General features: G+C 41.2%; 2 protein-coding genes across 3 annotated transcripts; one reads left to right on the top strand and one right to left on the bottom strand.

Moving 5' to 3' along the window:
- Positions 1 to 1,640: 1,640 nt before the first annotated feature.
- Positions 1,641 to 10,362, bottom strand: eef1akmt2 (EEF1A lysine methyltransferase 2). Its single transcript, XM_071393253.1, has 6 exons — positions 9,935 to 10,362; positions 9,666 to 9,731; positions 9,348 to 9,462; positions 8,680 to 8,787; positions 2,561 to 2,777; positions 1,641 to 1,894 (listed from the first exon to the last, which is right to left on the bottom strand). The coding sequence occupies exons 1-6, from the start codon at positions 10,036 to 10,038 to the stop codon at positions 1,797 to 1,799; spliced, it is 708 nt and encodes a 235-aa protein (XP_071249354.1). The 5' UTR covers positions 10,039 to 10,362; the 3' UTR covers positions 1,641 to 1,796.
- A 337-nt stretch (positions 10,363 to 10,699) lies between these two features.
- LOC139570919 (BRISC complex subunit abraxas 2-like) lies at positions 10,700 to 18,872 on the top strand. Of its 2 annotated transcripts, none has more exons than XM_071393251.1 (9): positions 10,700 to 10,830; positions 11,782 to 11,872; positions 12,402 to 12,438; positions 14,223 to 14,289; positions 14,425 to 14,615; positions 15,637 to 15,756; positions 15,853 to 15,937; positions 17,843 to 17,960; positions 18,165 to 18,872. In XM_071393251.1, exons 1-9 carry the CDS (start codon positions 10,759 to 10,761, stop codon positions 18,713 to 18,715), a joined length of 1,332 nt encoding a protein of 443 aa, XP_071249352.1. In that variant the 5' UTR covers positions 10,700 to 10,758; the 3' UTR covers positions 18,716 to 18,872. The 2 variants fall into 2 exon arrangements, with proteins under 2 accessions (XP_071249352.1, XP_071249351.1); XM_071393250.1 differs by having other exon boundaries at positions 15,634 to 15,756.
- The last annotated feature ends 1,383 nt before the right edge of the window (positions 18,873 to 20,255 follow it).

The raw sequence follows: 20,255 nt of genomic DNA, 5'->3' as shown, positions 1-20,255 counted from the left end.
ACCCTGTATTTCAAAGATCATTTGTAAAAATACAAAATAACTTTGAAAAAGACCAAAAGAAAGATGCCCAGGGTCCTTGCTCATCTGCGTGAACGTGCCTTAGGCATGCTGCAAGGAGACATGAGGACTGCAGATGTGGCCAGGGCAATAAATTGCAATGTCCGTACTGTGAGACGCCTAAGACAGCGCTACAGGGAGACATGACGGACAGCTGATCGTCCTCACAGTGGCAGACAACGTGTAACAACACGTGCACAGGATCGGTACATCCGAACACCACACCTGCGGGACAGGTACAGGATGGCAACAACTGCCAGGGTTACACCAGGAACGCACAATCCCTCCATCAGTGCTCAGACTGTCTGCAATAGGCTGAGAGAGGCTGGACTAAGGGCTTGTAGGCCTGTTGTAAGGCAGGTCCTCACCAGACATCAGCAGCAACAACGTCGCCTATGGGCACAAACCTACCGTCGCTAGACCAGACAGGACTGGCAAAAAGTGCTCTTCACTGATGAGTCGTGGTTATGTCTCATCAGGGGTGATGGTCGGATTCACGTTTATCGTCAAAGGAAGGAGCGTTACACCGAGGCCTGTACTCTGGAGCGGGATCGATTTGGAGGTGGAGGGTCCGTCATGGTCTGGGGCGGTGTGTCACAGCATCATAGGACTGAGCTTGTTGTCATTGCAGGAAACCCCACCTCTTCAAGGAATACCTAGGATAGGATAAAGTAATCCTTCTGACCCCCCCCCCCCCCCCTTAAAAGATTTAGATGCACTATTGTAAAGTGGTTGTTCCACTGGATGTCATAAGGTGAATGCACCAATTTGTAAGTCGCTCTGGATAAGAGCGTCTGCTAAATGACTTAAATGTAATGTAAATGTAATCTCTACGCTGTGTATTACAGGGAAGACATCCTCCTCCCTCATGTGGTACCCTTCCTGCAGGCTCATCCTGACATGACCCTCCAGCATGACAATGCCACCAGCCATACTGCTCGTTCTGTGCGTGATTTCCTGCAAGACAGGAATGTCAGTGTTCTGCCATGGCCAGCGAAGAGCCCGGATCTCAATCCCATTGAGCACGTCTGGGACCTGTTGGATCGGAGGGTGAGGGCTAGGGCCATTCCCCCCAGAAATGTCCGGGAACTTGCACGTGCCTTGGTGGAAGAATGGTGTAACATCTCACAGCAAGAACTGGCAAATCTGGTGCAGTCCGTGAGGAGATGCACTGCAGTACTTAATGCAGTTGGTGGCCACACCAGGTACTGACTGTAACTTTTGATTTGACCCCCCCCCTTTGTTCAGGGACACATTATTCAATTTCTGTTAGTCACATGTCTGTGGAACTTGTTCAGTTTATGTCTCAGTTGTTGAGTCTTGCTATGTTCATACGAATATTTACACATGTTAAGTTTGCTGAAAATAACAGAGGGAGGACATTTTTTTTTTTTTGCTGAGTTTACCTTCTAAGCTTTGTGAAAGAACATCAGGGTATAGTGATATGGTAATGCCAGAAAGAGTGAACGGTTACATAATAAAAGGTGAAGGAATTTTACATTGCAGGTTGGATTCTCATTGCAGAATTTAGATGTCTGAGATCTGATACAATGTGGAGAAAAGGGAAGGAAAGTGGAAAAATGTCAATGTGCAAGACAAATAACATTTATTTATTTGGTGAAATACTGATTGTTGGTGTTGTCCTTTCTCAAAAACATTTCACAAAAAGGAACTTTTTAATTGAGGAATAAGTCCATAAAAACAACATTTCAGAATGCTGTTTTGCTCGAGGGCAAAAGTCAGTGTAGTCGTTTGAAGATTATTGCGGTCACACTGTTGCCAGTCTTGCCACCAAACTGGAAGTGGGGTGTTGGTAGCTCTTTCACAAAATCAAACCCTGCAAGTCAAAGACAATAAGTTTATGAGCAGCAAGCATAGAGTTAACACCTTGCTGTGTTAGCATTGCTTTTCAAAATGTGAAACTCCCTCAAAACCCTTGCACTAGACTATGGTTTTGTGTGGGTTTTTAAGCAACTATCATTCACCATCTGTGGTGCATCTTCAAAGCCAGTAGAGAGAAGCTGTCATTTTGACAGATGATGTTCACATGGCCTTGGTCCCAAAAGCATCTCCCCAGCTCTTACTCATGCTGAAGGGTGACAGCAAATGGAAGCTTGCCTAAATACTGGCTAAACAAGGCTGCTTTTGTTATAACCTGACGTTTGACCAGAGAGCTGTCTTGGTTGTGGCATTATATCAACATTTTAATAATAGGCCAGACACCGAAATTAACCACCCAAACAAAGATTTTACAAGTCCAACAGACTGCCCTACTCCCTGCAGATAATACTTAACTTGCTATTGAGCATTCAAAATGATCATCATAATGGCATAAAAGATGCCAGAAACAATCAAGGTTACTGATGAGAACTGACTTTGCATTTAGGAAATAAACAGATATTTAGGTTATCATTATGTTGACTGTGGGATGGAGGCGTCCTGAAAAGTGTAATCCAATGGTGCACTCATAACATTCCAGGAGTGTCTCCGATGGTTCACTCACCTTGGCTGAACATCTGTAGTAGCTGTTCCTTAGTCCAGTTGCAGGAAGTGATGACGAATAGCCCCTCCTCCTTCAGTGCCCCTCTCAGGGATTGGATGTAACATGCTTTTCCCTCCTCAGTGTTCTCTGGGTTCAGGCTTATGGCGTCAAACGTGCCCTTGTCGATGCATACGTCAAAGCCGCGCAACTCTCCAGAGCAGCTCAAGAAGTCCACCTCCTAGTATGATGCAAAAGGCACAGTGAGTGAGTTGATATCAGTATATGCTTGAATCATATTTACATTTATATACAATAGCCTGGTACTCCAGATGTGTTGAGCTACATTATGGCTTTATGAGAGAGCCTGTACACCAAGTCTATAATTTCTCAAACTCTTTAGCATTAAACAACTGATAGTGCCTTTAGAAAGTATTCATACCCCGTGACGACTTCAACACTTTGTTGTGTTACAGCCTGAATTCAAAATGGATTAAATAGATTTTTTTCATCACCCACCAACACACACACAAATACCCCATAATGACAAAGTGAAAACATATTTCATAAATTGTATATAAATTGGCAAAAATGTAATACAGAAATCTCTCATTTACATAAGTATTGACAACCCCTCTGTCAAGTTGGTTGTTGATCACTGCTAGACAGCCATTTAAGTCTTGCCATAGATTTTCAAGCCAATTTAAGTCAAAACTGTAACTAGGCTACTCAGGAACATTCAATGTCCTCTTGGTAAGCAACTCCAGTGTATATTTGGCCTTGTGTTTTACGTTATTGTTCTGCTGAATGGTGGATTTGTCCCCCAGTGTCTGTTGGAAAGGAGACTAAAACAGGTTTTCCTCTAGGACTTTGCCTGTGCTCTATTCCCTAGTTCTTGCCGATGACAAACATACACATAATATGATGCAGCCCCCACCATTATTGAAAATATGAAGAGTGGTACTCAGTGATGTGTTGGATTTGCCCCAAACATAAGGGTCTGCTTCCAGGACAAAGTTATTTTCTTTGCCACATTTTTTGCAGTTTTACTTTAGTGACATATTCTGTGCAGGCTTCCTTCTTTTTGCCCTGTCATTTAGGTTAGTATTGTGGAGTAACTACAATGTTGTTTATCCGTCCTCAGTTCTCCTATCACAACCATTAAACTCTAACTCTTTTAAAGTCACCCTTGGCGGTTTCCTTCCTCTCTGGCAACTGAGTTATGAAGGACACCTGTATATTTGTAGTGACTGGGTGTATTGAAACACCATCCGAAGTATAATTAATAACTTCACCATGCTCAAAGGGATATTCAATGTCTGCTTTCTTATCTACCAATAGGTGCCCTTCTTTGCAAGGCATTGGAAAACCTCCCTGGTCTTTCAGGTTGAATCTGTGTTTGAAATCCACTGCTCGACTGAGGGACCTTACAGATAATTGTATGTGTGGGGTACAGAGATGAGGTAGTCATAAATAAATCATGTTAAAACTATTATTGCACACAGAGTAAGTCCATGTAACTTATTATTTCACTTGTTAAGCTAATTGTACTCCTGAACTTATTTAGGCTTGCCATAACAAAGCGGTTGAATACTTATTGACAAGGCATTTCAGCATTTATTTTTTAATTAATTTGTAAAAATGTCTAAAACCATCATTCCACTTTCATATTATGGGGTATTGTGTGTAGGCCAGTGACACTAAATCACAATTTAATAAATTTTAAATTCAGGCTGTAACACAACAAAATGTGGAAACAGTCCAGGGGTATGAATACTTTCTGAAGGCACTACATATAAGGGACATTCAGCATCAATATTTGGCTTTAATATCTGTTGAACTTGAGTAACCACGTGACAGAGGCTAATATCTGTGAAAAATTAGAGCACTTTTGCCCCTGTGGTCAAACCTGACCACTGCTGAGGACCTACCACCAATGAAAGACCTCTTATACTTATAGGCCATGGAACACTAGACCTCTGGGGTGAGCCAATCAGCCACACACTCACCACCACCTAAGGGTCACCTCATTGGCATTTTATGAGGGGGTTAGCAGTGATTCAGTGTTGAGAGAAATCTGTATGTACATTGGAATGGCTCCGTTCGTTTTGGACGGATGCGGCCATAAACCTCAGTGATGTGATTTAGGCCAGAGGTGGGAGGGCAAGGCTTTAAAACAGTGGAAAAACACACATCCAAATGGTGACGGAGGTGGGATTGTCCCAGGCAGACACTAACTAGATGGTACACTCCAGGCTAGTCACTCACTCACACACACTTTGTCTTCTACTGCTCTGGGGGTATGGACCATGATGCTATCATACCATCTGATATACACACCCACCGCTACCCATTCAGGAATGCTGCCAGACTCGGGTCAATATTGACTTCAACAGCAAGCACCCTGACTAAGTACAGTATACAGTACACAGCTCCAGAGCAATGATCCCTCTAGCTCACAGAGAGAAGCATGAGATAGAAAGTTTAGTGAAGTTCAATCCCTTTACTGTGACAATTGTGATCGACCCAGAGCAATGTCAGCCACTTTCAATACAAACACCACAAAACAAAACTAACTATGGAAGACTTATTAGTATGCAAACCTAACTACGCAATAGATTTTGTTGTAGGCAGAACGCATCGGAGTAGATTGCCATGCGGCATAACCAATCAGAGCTGCAGTAGGCTTATATGCAAATAAGCCATTGCCATATATGGATCTGTGCCATTTACTATGAACTGGACTGTTTACAGCAATACACTAAGTAGTCAACAACCAGATGGTAGCATCATTTGTCTGATTCTCCGTAATAATGTTATGGGAATAATAATGCATTATATTTTGTAAAGTGGTTTCTTGCATCAAACAACATTTTCAATCACCTCCTTGCCCTGCATGTATTGTTTCAGTCTCATGGAACGTAGGCCTACATCGAACAACACACATTGGCTGCTACTGTAGGCTTAATGGGGCGGCAGGTAGCCTAGTGGTTAGAGCATTGGACTAATAACCGAAAGGATGCAAGATCGAATCCCTGAGCTGACAAGGTAAGAAACTGTCGTTCTGCCCCTGAAAAAGACAGTCAACCCACTGTTCCTAGGCCGTCATTGAAAATAAGAATTTGTTCTTAACTGACTTGCCTAGCTAAATAAAAAGTGAAATTTAAAAAAATGATAAAACAGCTATTTCCATGTTAAAATGTTATGTAATATCTCCATTGTTTTTAATGTTAGGCCACTCTGGTAGGACTACATTATGATCAAATAGCCACAGTAGCCTACTTGGCCACTTAAAACTAATTTAAAGCGGGTACAGCCTCAGTGTTCACAGTAAACAAGGCTGGAAGTTGCACAGAACTTTCACAACGTTGAAGTTTGCTTTCAGCAGACCTGAAATTAGCTCAGTGGCATTTTTTTTTTTAGAGGGAACATTGCTCCACAGGAAGGTGTACAGTAAGATATTATACTATGCATGTGTGTGTATGGGGAAGGAAACCTCACTCATCCCTAGGTACGGTATCGTATGGCTGAGCGGCATTTAAAAACTGTTTTTCTTGTACGTGTTCCTGCAGATGTGTTAAATCCCATCAGTTCTCCCAGGCACAAGGTGGCTGAATCCAAAGCCGGGCGGAGTCCCATTACTTTTAACACCCCCCCGCTACCCCTCCACCATGCAAGGTAAACACAGGAGTTTCCCCTTATGGCAGCAGCCCTAGGCTAGGGGATACGGTGCGCTGAAAGCTAGTTTGTGTCACTGGCAGTTGAAGATTTCATGCAGAGCTAAGCATCAATGGCTGGGTTTGTCCGTGGCCTGGGGTCCATCCAAGAGACCCTCAGTCCTAAACATAATATTACTGGGATGGAGTAAGGGGATGTTGATAAATGTTGGAAATGGACATTTTTATATTCCAGTCCTGCACATGGCATTATACCATTACAGTATGCTTAAATTATAATTTTTTTGAACAATAAGGTTTTTTATTCATGAAATGGTCATTCTGACAGACATGTCACATATACAGTTGAAGTCAGAAGTTTACATACACCTTAGCCAAATGCATTTAAACTCCAGTTTTCACAATTGCTGACATTTAATCCTCGTAAAAATTCCCTGTCTTAGGTCAGTTAGGATCAACACTTTATTTTAAGAATGTGAAATGTCAGAATAATAGTAGAGAGAATGATTTATTTCAGCTTTTATTTCTTTCATCACATTCCCAGTGGGTAAGAAGTTTACATACACTAAATTAGTATTTGGTAGCATTGCCTTTAAATTGTTTAACTTGGGTCAAATGTTTTGGATATTCTTCCACAAGCTTCCCACAATAAGTTGGGTGAATTTTTGCACATTCCTCCTGACAGAGCTGGTGTAACTGAGTCAGGTTTGTAGGACCCTTGCTCGCACAAGCTTTTCAGTTCTGCCCACAAATGTTCTATAGGGTTGAGGTCAGGGCTTTGTGATGGCCACTCCAATACATTGACTTTGTTTTCCGTAAGCCATTTTGACACAACTTTGGAAGTAGGCTTGGGGTCATTGTCCATTTGGAAGACCCATTTGCGACCAAGCTATAACTTCCTGACTGAGGTCTTGAGATGTTGCTTCAATATATCCACATAATTTTCCTCCCTAATGCTGCCATCTATTTTGTGAAGTGCACCAGTCCCTCTTGCAGCAAAGCACCCCCACAACATCTATTTTGTGAAGTGCACCAGTCCCTCCTGCAGCAAAGCACCCCCACAACATGATGCTGCCACCCCCGTGCTTCACGGTTGGGATGGTGGTCTTCGGCTTGCAAGCATCCCTTTTCTTCCAAACATAACGATGGTCATTATGACCAAACAGTTCTATTTTTGTTTCATCAGACCAGAGGACATTTCTCAAAAAAGTACAATCTTTGTCCCCATGTGCAGTTGCAAACCGTAGCTTTTTTGTAATGGCAGTTTTGGAGCAGTGACTTCTTCCTTGCTGAGCGGCCTTTCAGGTGACGTTGATATAGGACTTGTTTTACTGTGGATATAGATAATTTTGAACCTGTTTCCTCCAGCATCTTCACAAGGTCCTTTGCTGTTGTTCTGGGATTGATTTGCACTTTTCGCACCAAAGTACGTTCATCTCTAGGAGACAGAACGCGTCTCCTTTCTGAGCGGTATGACGGCTGCGTGGTCCCATGGTGTTTATACTTGTGTGCTATTGTTTGTACAGATGAACGTCTACCTTCAGGCATTTGGAAATTGCTCCCAAGGATGAACCAGACTTGTGGAGGTCTACAATTATTTTCTGTGGTCTTTGCTGATTTCTTTTGATTTTCCCATGATGTCAAGCAAAGAGGCACTGAGTTTGAAGGTAGGCCTTGAAATACATCCATAGGTACACCTCCAATTGACTCAAATGATGTCAATTAGCCTATCAGAAGCTTCTAAAGCCATGATATCATTTTCTGGAATTTTCTAAGCTGTTTAAAGGCACAGTCAACTTAGTGTATGTAAACGTCTGACCCACTAGAATTGTGATACAGTGAATGATAAGTGAAATAATCTGTCTGTAAACAATTGTTGGAAAAATTACTTGTGTCATGCACAAAGTAGATGTCCTAACCGACTTGCCAAAACTATAGTTTGTTAACAAGAAATGTGTGTAGTGGTTGAAAAAGACACCAACCTATCTGTTTGTAAACTTCTGACTTCAACTGTATGCAGTCCACCACACCTATTTTTCTTCCAAAGCATTAGCGACCAATGTTATTAATTTATTAAAATATGACTGTATAATGAATAGGTATGAGGTATAGACATACTGTATGGAGGTGTGTGTTGGTGTCTGTGCATAGATCTCACAATATAATCAAATAGTGCCACTAACTGTTAAGTATACCATCTGATGTAACCATGTGTCCCATGCACATAACAATTGCTGGTATACACATGACCAAAACACTGGCTATTTGTTGTTTTGCAAAAGAGAAATAGGTACTCTCCCTTATCACTTGTGTATTAACAAAAACCGCTCAACTCCATTACTGTGCACTGCAATTACAAAGCTATTAAGCCTGCTAATGTACTGTGCAACAGCAGATACTATGCTGTTACTGTAGTGTTACTGTAGCGATTATAATTTCTACACACACACAGCAGTTAGGGCTTACCTTGACTTCCACATTAGAAAAGTCTTCTGTCTGCAGTACACTTCTTGCAAGTTTAACAGAGGCAGCAGAATAATCTATTCCTGTGAGATTTGTGTATCCACTTTTGGCCTAGAGAAAAAAAACATCTAAATGCATAAAGAACATGAATAGTCATGCAAAGGCAAAAATTATTGACATAGGTGAAGAAAGTATTTAATCTAATGTTGTCCTACACTGAGTGTACAAAACATTCCTAATATTGAGTTGCACCCCCTTTTAACCTCAGAACAGCCTCTATTCGTCAGGGCATGGACTCTACAAGGTGTTGAACGCATTCCACAGGGATGCTGGCCCAACTGTTGAGCGTGACAAACCCAGCAGAGTTGCATTTTTTGACAAACTCACCCTCTGAATGGCACACATACACAATCCATGTCTCAATTGTCTCAAGGCTTAAAAGTGTTTCTTTAACCCGTCTCCTCCCCTTCATCTACACTGATTGAAGTGAATTTAACAAGTGACATCAATAAGGGATCATAGATGTCACCTGGATTCACCTGGTCAGTCTGTCATGGAAAGAGCAGGTGCTCTTAATGTTTTGTACATTCAGTATATGCTACAAGTGTAGGCCTAATATGCATTTTTACAGCATAGTAATTCCACACCTTTCCATTTTTTTCAAAGCCTACCAGTTCTACTAAGAGGACGCCATTCCCTGTGCCAATATCAAGTATAGCAGCATCTTCTGGGATTTCCTCTTTTTCCATCCACCGCAGCACACGGTCCATACTCTCTTCTCCAAACCTTGGGAAAAAGATATGGGGCACAGTGCAGCACAATGTGTCCTTGGTTGCTGTATATTGTAGTAGGTGGTTCACTGGGGCAAAGTGTTACAGGCAAATTAACATTCCACCCATAGACATTAATTCCACCTCCCCAATCCATTGCAATTGAAAGTTGATATAGGGCTGCAGATCCATGTACACTACAACCAGAATTATCTTTACCATATCTCACCGACGTCCCCAATGTCTTTAAACGTCTGCAATTCCCTCTGGTACGCATCATCCCAGCTAAAAAATAAATGAAAATAATGTAACTCGCAAGGTACAGAAAGATGCAAAGTTTCAATAAATAGTGGAGTAAAACAGCTAGTGTGGCGTAGTGCCTTAATGATTTTTGGACCGTATGGGCTAATAAATACAAAAAATACAAACGTAACATTAGCAATTATGCTGGGCAAGGAGAACAGTGATGTGTCATTTGGAACACTCACTATTCTTTTGTTCCGAGCTTCGAGGGTGTAAAATCATCTTTGACCAAGTCCTCATTGATTTTTGAGGTGTTTGGACAGCCACGCGTGCATTCAATGGATTCCATACCAGATAGATAGCTAGCTTCTCGCTGTATAAACCAAAGTAGCTAACGCGGACAGGAAGCAAGCGTCAAAACGTGTTCCTCTACTTTAATGTGCACATATTCTGTATGTTTTAAATAAGAGGAATACTGTAGCTAGTTAGGCAACGTAAATTAAGCGATATGCGTTATCGTTTATAATAATGCACAGACAGATACGTGTCCCATTATGTTTATGACGCCCAGAGGAGCGAGCGTGCAACCAAAGAGTTGTATAAGTAACTCAAGATAGACCATGGTAGGCAGAACAAGCAAGGATGTGGGCAGAGCCAAGTACGAGCTAGCGAGATCCTATTGACGCGTTCTAGCATGTATTTAGATTTTTCCGTTAGGGAACGCCTACTCTGTGAAGTACGTGTGTGCACTGACTCAATTCGCCCTTGCACTCCTTCTCAACCATGCCATTTAAAGGGTAAAGTCTACAAAACGTAGTCCACTATTCGTAACACGTTTTAGTTTTTGAAACAAACTGTATGGAGATCAAATGTTTAATCGATGAGAAAATTTGCAGAATGTCGGCCAAAATCCATCTCGCTCCAATTTCTCCTACTACCAGCCACTGGCTTTCCTCTCATCACCATATTTGGTGGTGAGTGGAAACGCCAACCGGATGCTTCATATTTATACATCCGGTGAAACATCTAGGGGGTGCTATCATTGAGTTATAGATGGGATGTTTCCATCATGGCGGCATCCATTTCGGGATATACTTTTAGTTCTGTGTGTTATCACAGCGCTAACAGCAACTCTGATCATGTAAGTACAGGAAACATTTTAATGAATTGGGAGAGAGTGCATACATTTGTTTAGTTACAACTTGGATATATATTTGAATGTTATTGTCTGAAATGAAGTCAGTGGATTTCCCAGTGTCATCTTCCTGTTGCTAGCTAGCTGCAAACTAAGCGCAATCACTTACATAGCGAGACATTTGCTAGCTAACGTTATTTGGCTAGCCTGCTATGCTATCTATGTCAACCCAACTGACTTCCGTGGTGTCGACTGTGTGTGTATATATATATATATATATATGTTTGACAATGCAACATTGATGTAGCTATAACTAGTTGGTTGATTTAACTATATTTGAAAAATGTCAATTGCATCACCTTCTGCACATCAAACACTAAAAATGAACTAGTTAGATTCTGGTCGTGTCATCATCAGACAGGTAGAGCAAGCTAGCTGTCTAGATTGTTTCCGCGTTATCTACTGTAGCCAGTTAGCCGGTTATGCTAGCCAGTTAGCCTGTCATGTTAAATGATCTAACTTAGCTAACTAATGTTAACTGGCCAAAAATGTAGCTCCATATTTATTGCTATGTAATTGTTTGTTGTATTGTTTTTTGTAAAGTAATTTATTCTAGCACTGTTACCACATAGTTAGCAAGCTAGCTAGTTGGACAACTAGGAAGTGAATTAATCAAATAAATCAGCATGCATTTAAGTCACAAAAGTTTTTGTTTACCATTAGAAGACTGGATTGACACCTGTCAGCAAACTGAGTTGTGTGTCGATGCTGCCTAATGTTTCACCTGACATTTGACACATGATTTGTTTTGACAATATGTAGTGAGAGCTTGAAGAGTGTCAGGCCTCATAGTGCTGTTTGAGTGTTTATTATTAGTAATTGTCTTCTGCCCAATATATTCATTGTTTCTCTATCTAGGCCTATTTTATAATTATAAACAACTTTTTGATCCTACAGGAGGGATTCCTTTTAGGAGAAGTTAGGCATGAGGAAACTGTCAGCATCAGTGATACACAGATCTGCAGTTCTGAACTACTCCAAGTAGTAGGTAAGGCCTTGGGTAGCCAACTCAAGGAAACCAACCTATTTGTTTCCAGGCTTGTCTTGGTGGATTATATGGTCCATGCTACTGTGGAATTCTGTCAAACTGGACTGGCAGGTTTCAGATCAAAAGGAGTGTCTTTTGTTTTTTCTGTTTATAGTGGAAGACCTTTACCGCAGCTGTTAAATGTGTTATGTAGCTAGTAATGTATTTTTGTATGCAATATTACTGTAGGCTGTCTAAAGTCTTACAATTTGTAGTCATCTCAACATTTTATAGCGGTAGGATTATATATATATATATATATATATATATATATATTTTTTTTTAAACGTTTTAGTCATTTAGCAGACACTCTTATCCAGAACGACTTACAGTTTTGAGTCCATACATATTCATACTGGACCCCTTTGGGAGTCGAACCCAGTTGCAAGCACCATGCTCTACCAACTGAGCTACACAGGATGACATTAGACTAACACTATATGATGGAGTTTAATAACCATACATTTGCTGTGTTCTTTTTTTAAAACAGAAGTCCACAATCATGAACCTTGTGCACAGTTATTTAGGTAAGATATTATATTATTTAAAATTAGATGGAATTTGTTGTCCTTTTCATATGGCTGCGATCCCTGTAACGGGATCGATATGACAGCAGCCAGTGAAAGTGCAGGGCGCCAAATTCAAACAACAGAAATCTCATAATTAAAATTCCTCAAACATACATGTGTCTTATACCATTTTAAAGGTAATCTTGTTGTTAATCCCACCAAAGTGTCCGATTTCAAATAGACTTTTCAGCAAAAGCACCACAAACGATTATGTTAGGTCACCACCAACTCAAAGAAAAATTCAGCCATTTTTCCAGCCAAAGAGAGGAGTCACAAATAGAGATAAAATGAATCACTAACCTTTGGTGATCTTCATCAGATGACACTCATAGGACTTCATGTTACACAATACATGCATGTTTTGTTTGATAAAGTTCATATTTATATAAAAAAATCTGAGTTTACATTGGCGCGTTACATTCACTAGTTCCAAAAACATCCGGTGATAGTGCATAGCCACATCATTTCAACAGAAATACTCATCATAAATGTAGATGATAATACAAGTTATACACAAGGAGAGGTATATCTATAATTCCATAATGCAACTGCTGTGTCAGATTTCAAAAAAACTTTACGGAAAAAGAAAACCATGCAATAATCTGAGACGGAGCTCAGAACAATAGTAAAATTAGCCGCCATGTTGGAGTCAACAGAAACCAGAAAATACATGATAAATGTTTCCTTACCTTTGATGAACTTCATCAGAATGCAGTCCTAGGAATCCCAGGTCCACAATAAATGCTTGATTTGTTCGATAATGTTCGTTGTTTATGTCCAATTAGCTACTTTGGTTAGCGCGTTTGGTAAACAATTTCAAAGTCACAAAGCGCGTCCACTATAACGTGACGAAATGTCAAAAAGTTCCGTAACAGTCAGTAGAAACATGTCAAACGATGTATTGAATCAATCTTAAGAATGTTGTTAACATACATCTTGAATAACGTTCCAATCGGAGAATTACATTGACTTCAGTTGAGCGATGGAACGGAGCTGCCTCCCACGTGAACGCGCGTGGTCACCTCATGGCTTTGGTTACTCATTCCTGTCTCCTTCGGCCCCCCTTCACAGCAGAGTCTTCAGACAAAGTTCTATTGACTGTTGACATCTAGTGGAAGCCGTAGGCAAGTGAAAACTCATCCATATCTCGCTGTAATTTCAATGAGAGCTTGGTTGAAAAACTACCAGCCTCAGAAAAATTCCGAAGTGGAACTTCTCAGGTTCTTGGCTGCCATATGAGTTCTGTTATACTCACAGACATAATTCAAACAGTTTTAGAAACTTCAGAGTGTTTTCTATCCAATACTAATAATAATATGCATATATTAGCAACTATGACTGAGGAGCAGGCCGTTTACTCTGGGCACCTCTGTGCACCTTTCATCCAAGCTACTCAATACTGCCCCTGCAGCCATAAGAAGTTAATTACATTTTGTGACATAACAAAAAGTAAAATGTTTTTTCCAACTGACTGCTTGGTTTATGTGCTAGTTATGGGCTTGAATATAATTAGACTAGTGATACATTTGATCAATTATTTATCCAATCTGAGATTAAGCTTTGTCTTGATCATGCCATCATGCACATTGTAGGTTAAATGCTGCACAGTACTTTCATTCAACAAATGAGGGATGTAATTGTCAGTGAACAGTAGGTGGCCCCACCCCACCATGAGTTTTGAGTAACAAATGCAGAGCTACTGTGAGGAAATTGACTTTTTGTCTGTATCTTTCCCCCACCAGCTTTTATGATTATGCTGGACAAGTCAATGAAGAGAGTCTTAACAGAATTCTTAAAGACAGACGGAAAGTGAGTATTTATTGTAATGTAGGTTTATTTGTATGGACATTTAGTGGTATTATTGGCCAGTAGTATTTAGCCTAAACACTGGCTGTGCATCTTTTAAATGACCATCTTGTACTTGACCCCCCCCCTCCTGTGTAGAATGTCATCGGCTGGTACAGGTTCAGGAGGAACACGCAGCAGCAGATGTCATTCAGGGAACAGATCATCCATAAGCAGCTGACCCAGCTCCTGGGAGTGCCTGACCTAGTCTTCCTCCTCTTTAGCTTCATCTCCACAGCCAACAACTCCACACACGCGCTGGAGTATGTGCTGTTCAGACCCAACCGCAGGTAGGACTAGCAACACATAGCTATATGCACGCAGTACCAAATAGCATGCACAAACAGGCTGGTGCATATGTTGGCGATGCTGAACAATCCACACACCTTTAAAGGGATTCTTAGGGATTTTGGCAATGAAGCCCTTTATAATCCACGCATTCAAACTGTACATTAAGTTAGCTGTTGAACCACCCTCCTCTGATTATTCACAGGCTATTGCTCACCCTGTGCTTGCAGGTCAGTGTATGTGAGAGTTGGATAAAAGCATAAATACCCAGTGGCACAGATACCACAGAGGCGGCGAACAGTAGTGGCCTCTCCTTTGAGACAAAATGGTTGCTAGTTGTGGAGGCTCCTCAGGTGCATAGGCATAATTTATTTTATTCCTTTATTTATTTGTCAGGCACAATGTACAGCATGCCATTGCACCAGATTTGTCTGTTCTCCCTGGGCAGAAAACTTAATATATATATATATATATATATATATATATATATATATATATATATATATATATATATATATATATATTAAATCAGAGTTTAAATGTCCTACAGTATCGGACATCTTAAGAGTCAGAATGTTTTAACGTTCACATGACTGCTTTCCTTATAGAAGGACCGTTCAGATGCATCATACATAGATTAAACAACTATGTAAGGTCTAGCCATTCTATATCTAGGGTCAGATGGACAGCACAGCGGGAGGTCTGTCTGTAGGGATTCAAGGCTTGTGTGTTGGAATCAAGCTGGGGACTTAAATGCTACTCTGTCTGGCTCGAGGGCTCAGAGTGGGTTGGTGGAGGCCTGGTGGGATTGAGTGTGGGTGAAATTGGACATTAGCAGATTATTACGTCTTCTGAACTCCCAACTATATCCATTGGATCTGTGCATCAATCAAAGCAAAGTAGTAAACTGTTGCTGCCCTACATACAAGTTACAGGGCCCCAGCCATCAATGGGTTTAAGGGTATTTTGGGCTAGGCTGCCTGTAGTGCATCATCAGACTAACTCTCTGGTTCTACCCAGCAGGTACAACCAGAGGGTGACCCTCAGCATCCCAAACCTGGGCAACACCAGCCAGCAGGAATACAAGGTCTCCTCTGTCCCCAACACCTCACTCAACTACGCCAAGGTCATCAAAGAGCATGGGTGAGTGTCTCCCACATGTAGGCACTGTCAAGTTGTTTCTTTTTAATTATTGAGAATCTTGTTTGATGGAAATGGGATGTGTTGTATGTTTTGCAGGGCTGAATTTTTTGACAAAGACGGTGTGATGAAGGATATCAGAACAATTTTTCAAGTCTACGGTGCACTACAAGATAAAGTGCAAGTGAGTTGGCTGCCAGCAAATTTCCTATTCATACCATTCAATTGATACAATTCACATACTATACTTGCATAAACAGCAATGTGGTGCTTTGGTTGACACCATAGCTACAGTGCCTACAGAAAGTATTCAACCCCCCCTGAACTTTTCCACATTTTGTTGCATTACAAAGTGCGATTTTAAAAATAATGTAATTATTTTTACACAAAATACTCTGTCAAAAAATTTATGAATAATAAAACCCTAATATATCCTGATTTAGATAAGTATTCAACCCCGTGAGTCAATAGATGTTAAACACCTTTTGGCAGCAATTACAGCTGTGAGTCTTTTTGTGTTAGTCTAAGAGCTTTGCACTCCTGGATTATACAATATTTATTTTTGCCGATCTTCATGCTCTGTCAAGTTGGTTGTGGATCATTGCTAGACAGCCATTTTAAAGTTTTGCCATAGATTTTCAAGCCAATTTAAGTCAGAACTGTAACTAAGACACTCAGGAACATTCAATGTCATCTTGGTAAGTAACTCCAGTGTATATTTGGCCTTGTTTTAGGTTGTTGTCTTGCTGAAATGTGAATTTGTCTTCCAGTGTCGGGAAGCGGACTGAACTTGGTTTTCCTCTAGGATTTTGCCTGTGCTTAGCTCTATTGCGTTTCTGCTCATCCCCCAAAAATCTCCTTAGTCTTTGCCGATGACAAGTGTACCCATAACAAGATGCAGCCAGCCACCACCATGCTTGAACATATGAAGAGTGGTGGTACTTAGTGTTGTTGGATTTGCCCAAACTTCATGCTTTGTATTCAGAACAAAAGGTTAATTTTCTTTGGCACATTCTTTGCAGTATTCATTTAGTGCCTTCTTGCAAACATGATGAATGTTTTGGAATATCTTTTCAAATCCAATAACATTTTATTTGTCACATGCTTCGTAAACAACCGGTGTAGAATAACAGTGAAATGCTTACTTACGAATCCTTTTATCAATATATATTTTTAAATAGTGACATGAGGAATAAGTACACAATGAATAACAATATAGAGTAAAAATAACATGGCTATATACAGGGAATAGCATTACTGAGTATGCTGTACAGGCTTCCTTCTTTGTTTAAAAATTACTATTGGCCAACAGGAGGCTAAGGGGAGGACGGCTAATAATAATAGCCGGAACAGAGCCAGTGGAATGGCATCAAACACATGAAAACCATGATATCGTTCCGCCTATTCCGCTCCAGCCATTACCAGTCCCACCAATCTCCTGTGTATTGGCCTTATAGTGAAATCCCATAGCGGTTTCCTTCCTCTCCAGCAACTGAGGTAGGAAGGATGCCTGTATCTTTGTATTGACTGGGTGTGTTGATACGCCCAAAGTGTAATAAATAACTTCACTATGCTCAAAGGGATATTCGGTGTCTGCTTTTATTTTTACCAATCTACCATTGGTGCCCTTTTTTGCGAGGCATTGAAAAACCTCCCTATTCTTTATGGTTGAACATCTGCTTGAAATTAACAACTCGACTGAGGGGCCTTACAGAATTCTATGTCTGGCGTACATCGATGGGGTAGTCATAACAAAAATCATGTAAACCACTATTGCACACAGCAAGTTATGTGATTTGTTAAGCAGATGTTTACTACTGAATTTAAGTCTTTCCATAACAAAGGCTTGAATACCTTTTTGACTCTTAGCTTTTAATTTTTAATTATTTTGTAAACATTTCTAAAAAATAAAATTCCTTCACATTTTGGATTATTGTGTGTAGAATAGTGACACAATCTAATACATATTGAATTCAGGTTGTAACAAAACAAAATGTGGAAAAATTCAACAGGTTGACTACTTTCTGAAGGCACATAGAAAAATAGTGATGATATGATTCTTGAATTGTTCGCTTTTTTCCTGTTTCAGTCTGTATGTGGAGAGGTTGAGCAGAGTGAACGTGTGAAAGAGAAAGTCCAGGAGGAGGTGAACAAACTCAAACAGCAAATTGTTCTCAGGAAACGAAAAACCACAGATGAAGAGAGAAGTATGTAACTTATTTGGGTTTGAATTTGGCTGCTCAAATTCATTCTCATGAAAAATGATTCCTGTATCAACTACCATCTTCCTGTAACTATATGTGGGGAGGTATTTTGCAATGTGGTATTGTGCAAAGAAAATGTTTTTTGTTGCTTATTGAACCCCTTCCCTTTTTTAAATATTAGCCTATTTGTCTCTTTCCGTCATTCAGGACTCCAGGAAGCGCAGAACCCTGAGCCACGTCCCACTCCTGAGGAGAACACAGAGCCCCCGGAGACCTCCCTCCTGTCCAGAGTGGCCTTCCACACCCCATCCACCCCCGAGCGGCCAGGTCCCTCCGCAAACCCTCCTGCCTACGCAGACCTCCTCTCCTTGCAGAACGACTCACTTCTCCCCTTCTCATCCTCCCCTACCAGTGCTGCGCTGCTCCCCCGGCCCCAGGCTGTGGGCTCCCCAGGCCACCCTTCTCCCAGACCATTAGGTCTGGGCCGCAGTGCTGGCCCCAACCTTGCTCCTAGCCCTGGTACGCCCTACCTGGGAAACGGGGACGGATCCAGCTCTGACTCCCTGGACAGACAGGCCGCAGGGCAAGAGGATGATGACGACGAGGAGGAAGATGATGATGAGGACAGCAGCGAGTACGAGAATCTTGTGAGCGAGGTGGGGCAGTTGCCCTCAGTATCCGCCAGTGTGTTGCTGCAGGGCCGCCCAGCAGCCCTCAGTCCGGACGGCGACGCCTCAGTCCGTGGCTCACAGACCTAGTAGATGGGGACGTGGGGGGGAGGCTCAATTAACTGACGCACCGGGATAGGAGGGCGTCCAAACCAATCAAAGATAATTCTTCTATATTACAGAGGAAGTGCCAGCCCTGAAAATAAAAGGCATGCGCAGGTGGGGTATTCCGCTGTGTATATCTGTTTGTCTTAGTTTGATCTCTATTCTGGGGGGGATGTCAAGCTTCATGGGGTTTTACTTTTCTGTCTAGCATGGAAAAGATAGTCCATTGGAGTCTGGCTCTCTTCGGTGGATGTGTTTTGATTTGGGGACGGAGGACGTTATAATGGAATAAACGCCAACCGGTTTGTCCGACCTCTCCGTATGGATAGACCCACTCCGCTTTTCCTGGATCATGCTGCGTCACATCTGCATCTCCAACTTTAAGCATCCAATTGTACCATTACCTCTTGCACTATTTTTGCTTTCTTTTAACAATTTAAGAAAATTGCGGCCTTCAAACCTTTTCTTTACTTTGTGTGAGAGTTTTTTTTGGGGGGGGGGGGGGGGGGGTGATTTGCTTATTACAAAAAAAGAAGAGAGATGGTGATAACTGCCAAAGTAATGGAAACACTTGAGAAAGTATATTCAAAGCAGGTGCTTCCACACAGGTGGGGAACCTGAGTTAAGAAATTATCATCCCATCATGCATAAGGGCATGTATAAAAATGCTTGGTAGGCCATTATTTTGGCTACTATAGCTATGCCACCAACCACAGGGCACGAGTGGTTACTGAATGGTTTGATGAGCATGAAAACAATGTAAACCATATTCCATTGCTGTCTGTCACCAGACCTCATCCCAATTGAACACTTATGGGAAATTCTGGAGCGGTGCCTGAGACAGCATTATTCACCACCATCCATGTCGCATCCCTCCCAAGTTCCAGACACTTGTAGAATCTATGCCAAGGTGCATTGAAGCTGTTCTGGCCCCAACGCCCTATTAAGTCACTTTATGTTGGTGTTTCCTTTATTATTGTCAGTTATGTATGTAAACTATCATTTCGTTAGCCTGCACGGTTCTAGACACTCAACTTTGAACTGTCATTAGGATTTAATTTCCTTTTAACAAGCAATGTATTTTTATGAATCATGCGGTTGCCTATTTAGATGACGAAGAATAGTTTTTATTCAAAGTTTTCCTTTGCCACTACTACAATGGGTGCTTATATTATTTTTATGACAACGTTAATGTCACTCTGTCTCATTCTTCTATAATAACACTGAAACTGTATGCGCTTTGCTGGACTTAACAAATGTAGTTGATTTATTTTATTGTGCTTTACCAATGCGGTTCAGTTGTGCTACTTGAGTAGTATGCTTTGACCACCTGAGCAGAGCTAGCTCAGCTTTTGCACATTGTATGGGGTCGACAGGGCGAAAACACAACTTACTGTAGCTTTACTAACCAGACAACACTGCTGCATCAGAGCAAGCAGTAAACAAGAAACTGCTTCTACATAGACCTGTCTGCTTCTTCCACCTGTTGTCCTTGCACTGCTGGTTGCCTCCATTACTGCTGACA

Source organism: Salvelinus alpinus, chromosome 3, assembly GCF_045679555.1.
Source record: "Salvelinus alpinus chromosome 3, SLU_Salpinus.1, whole genome shotgun sequence".
NCBI classification, from domain to species: domain Eukaryota; kingdom Metazoa; phylum Chordata; class Actinopteri; order Salmoniformes; family Salmonidae; genus Salvelinus; species Salvelinus alpinus.
The sequence above is the reverse complement of the archived record's forward strand: the minus strand, read 5'-3'. Positions and strand labels throughout refer to the sequence as shown.

Coding starts and splice junctions, on each gene's coding strand:
- eef1akmt2 (XM_071393253.1), bottom strand. CDS start 10,038: ATGGAATCCATTGAATGCACGCGTGGCTGTCCAAACACCTCAAAAATC. Junction 9,732..9,934: donor AAGCTCGGAACAAAAGAATA/GTGAGTGTTCCA, acceptor TTTATTTTTTAG/CTGGGATGATGCGTACCAGA. Junction 1,895..2,560: donor ACTACAGATGTTCAGCCAAG/GTGAGTGAACCA, acceptor TTTGACTTGCAG/GGTTTGATTTTGTGAAAGAG.
- LOC139570919 (XM_071393250.1), top strand. CDS start 10,759: ATGGCGGCATCCATTTCGGGATATACTTTTAGTTCTGTGTGTTATCAC. Junction 12,439..14,222: donor CCTTGTGCACAGTTATTTAG/GTAAGATATTAT, acceptor TTCCCCCACCAG/CTTTTATGATTATGCTGGAC. Junction 14,290..14,424: donor TTCTTAAAGACAGACGGAAA/GTGAGTATTTAT, acceptor CCTCCTGTGTAG/AATGTCATCGGCTGGTACAG.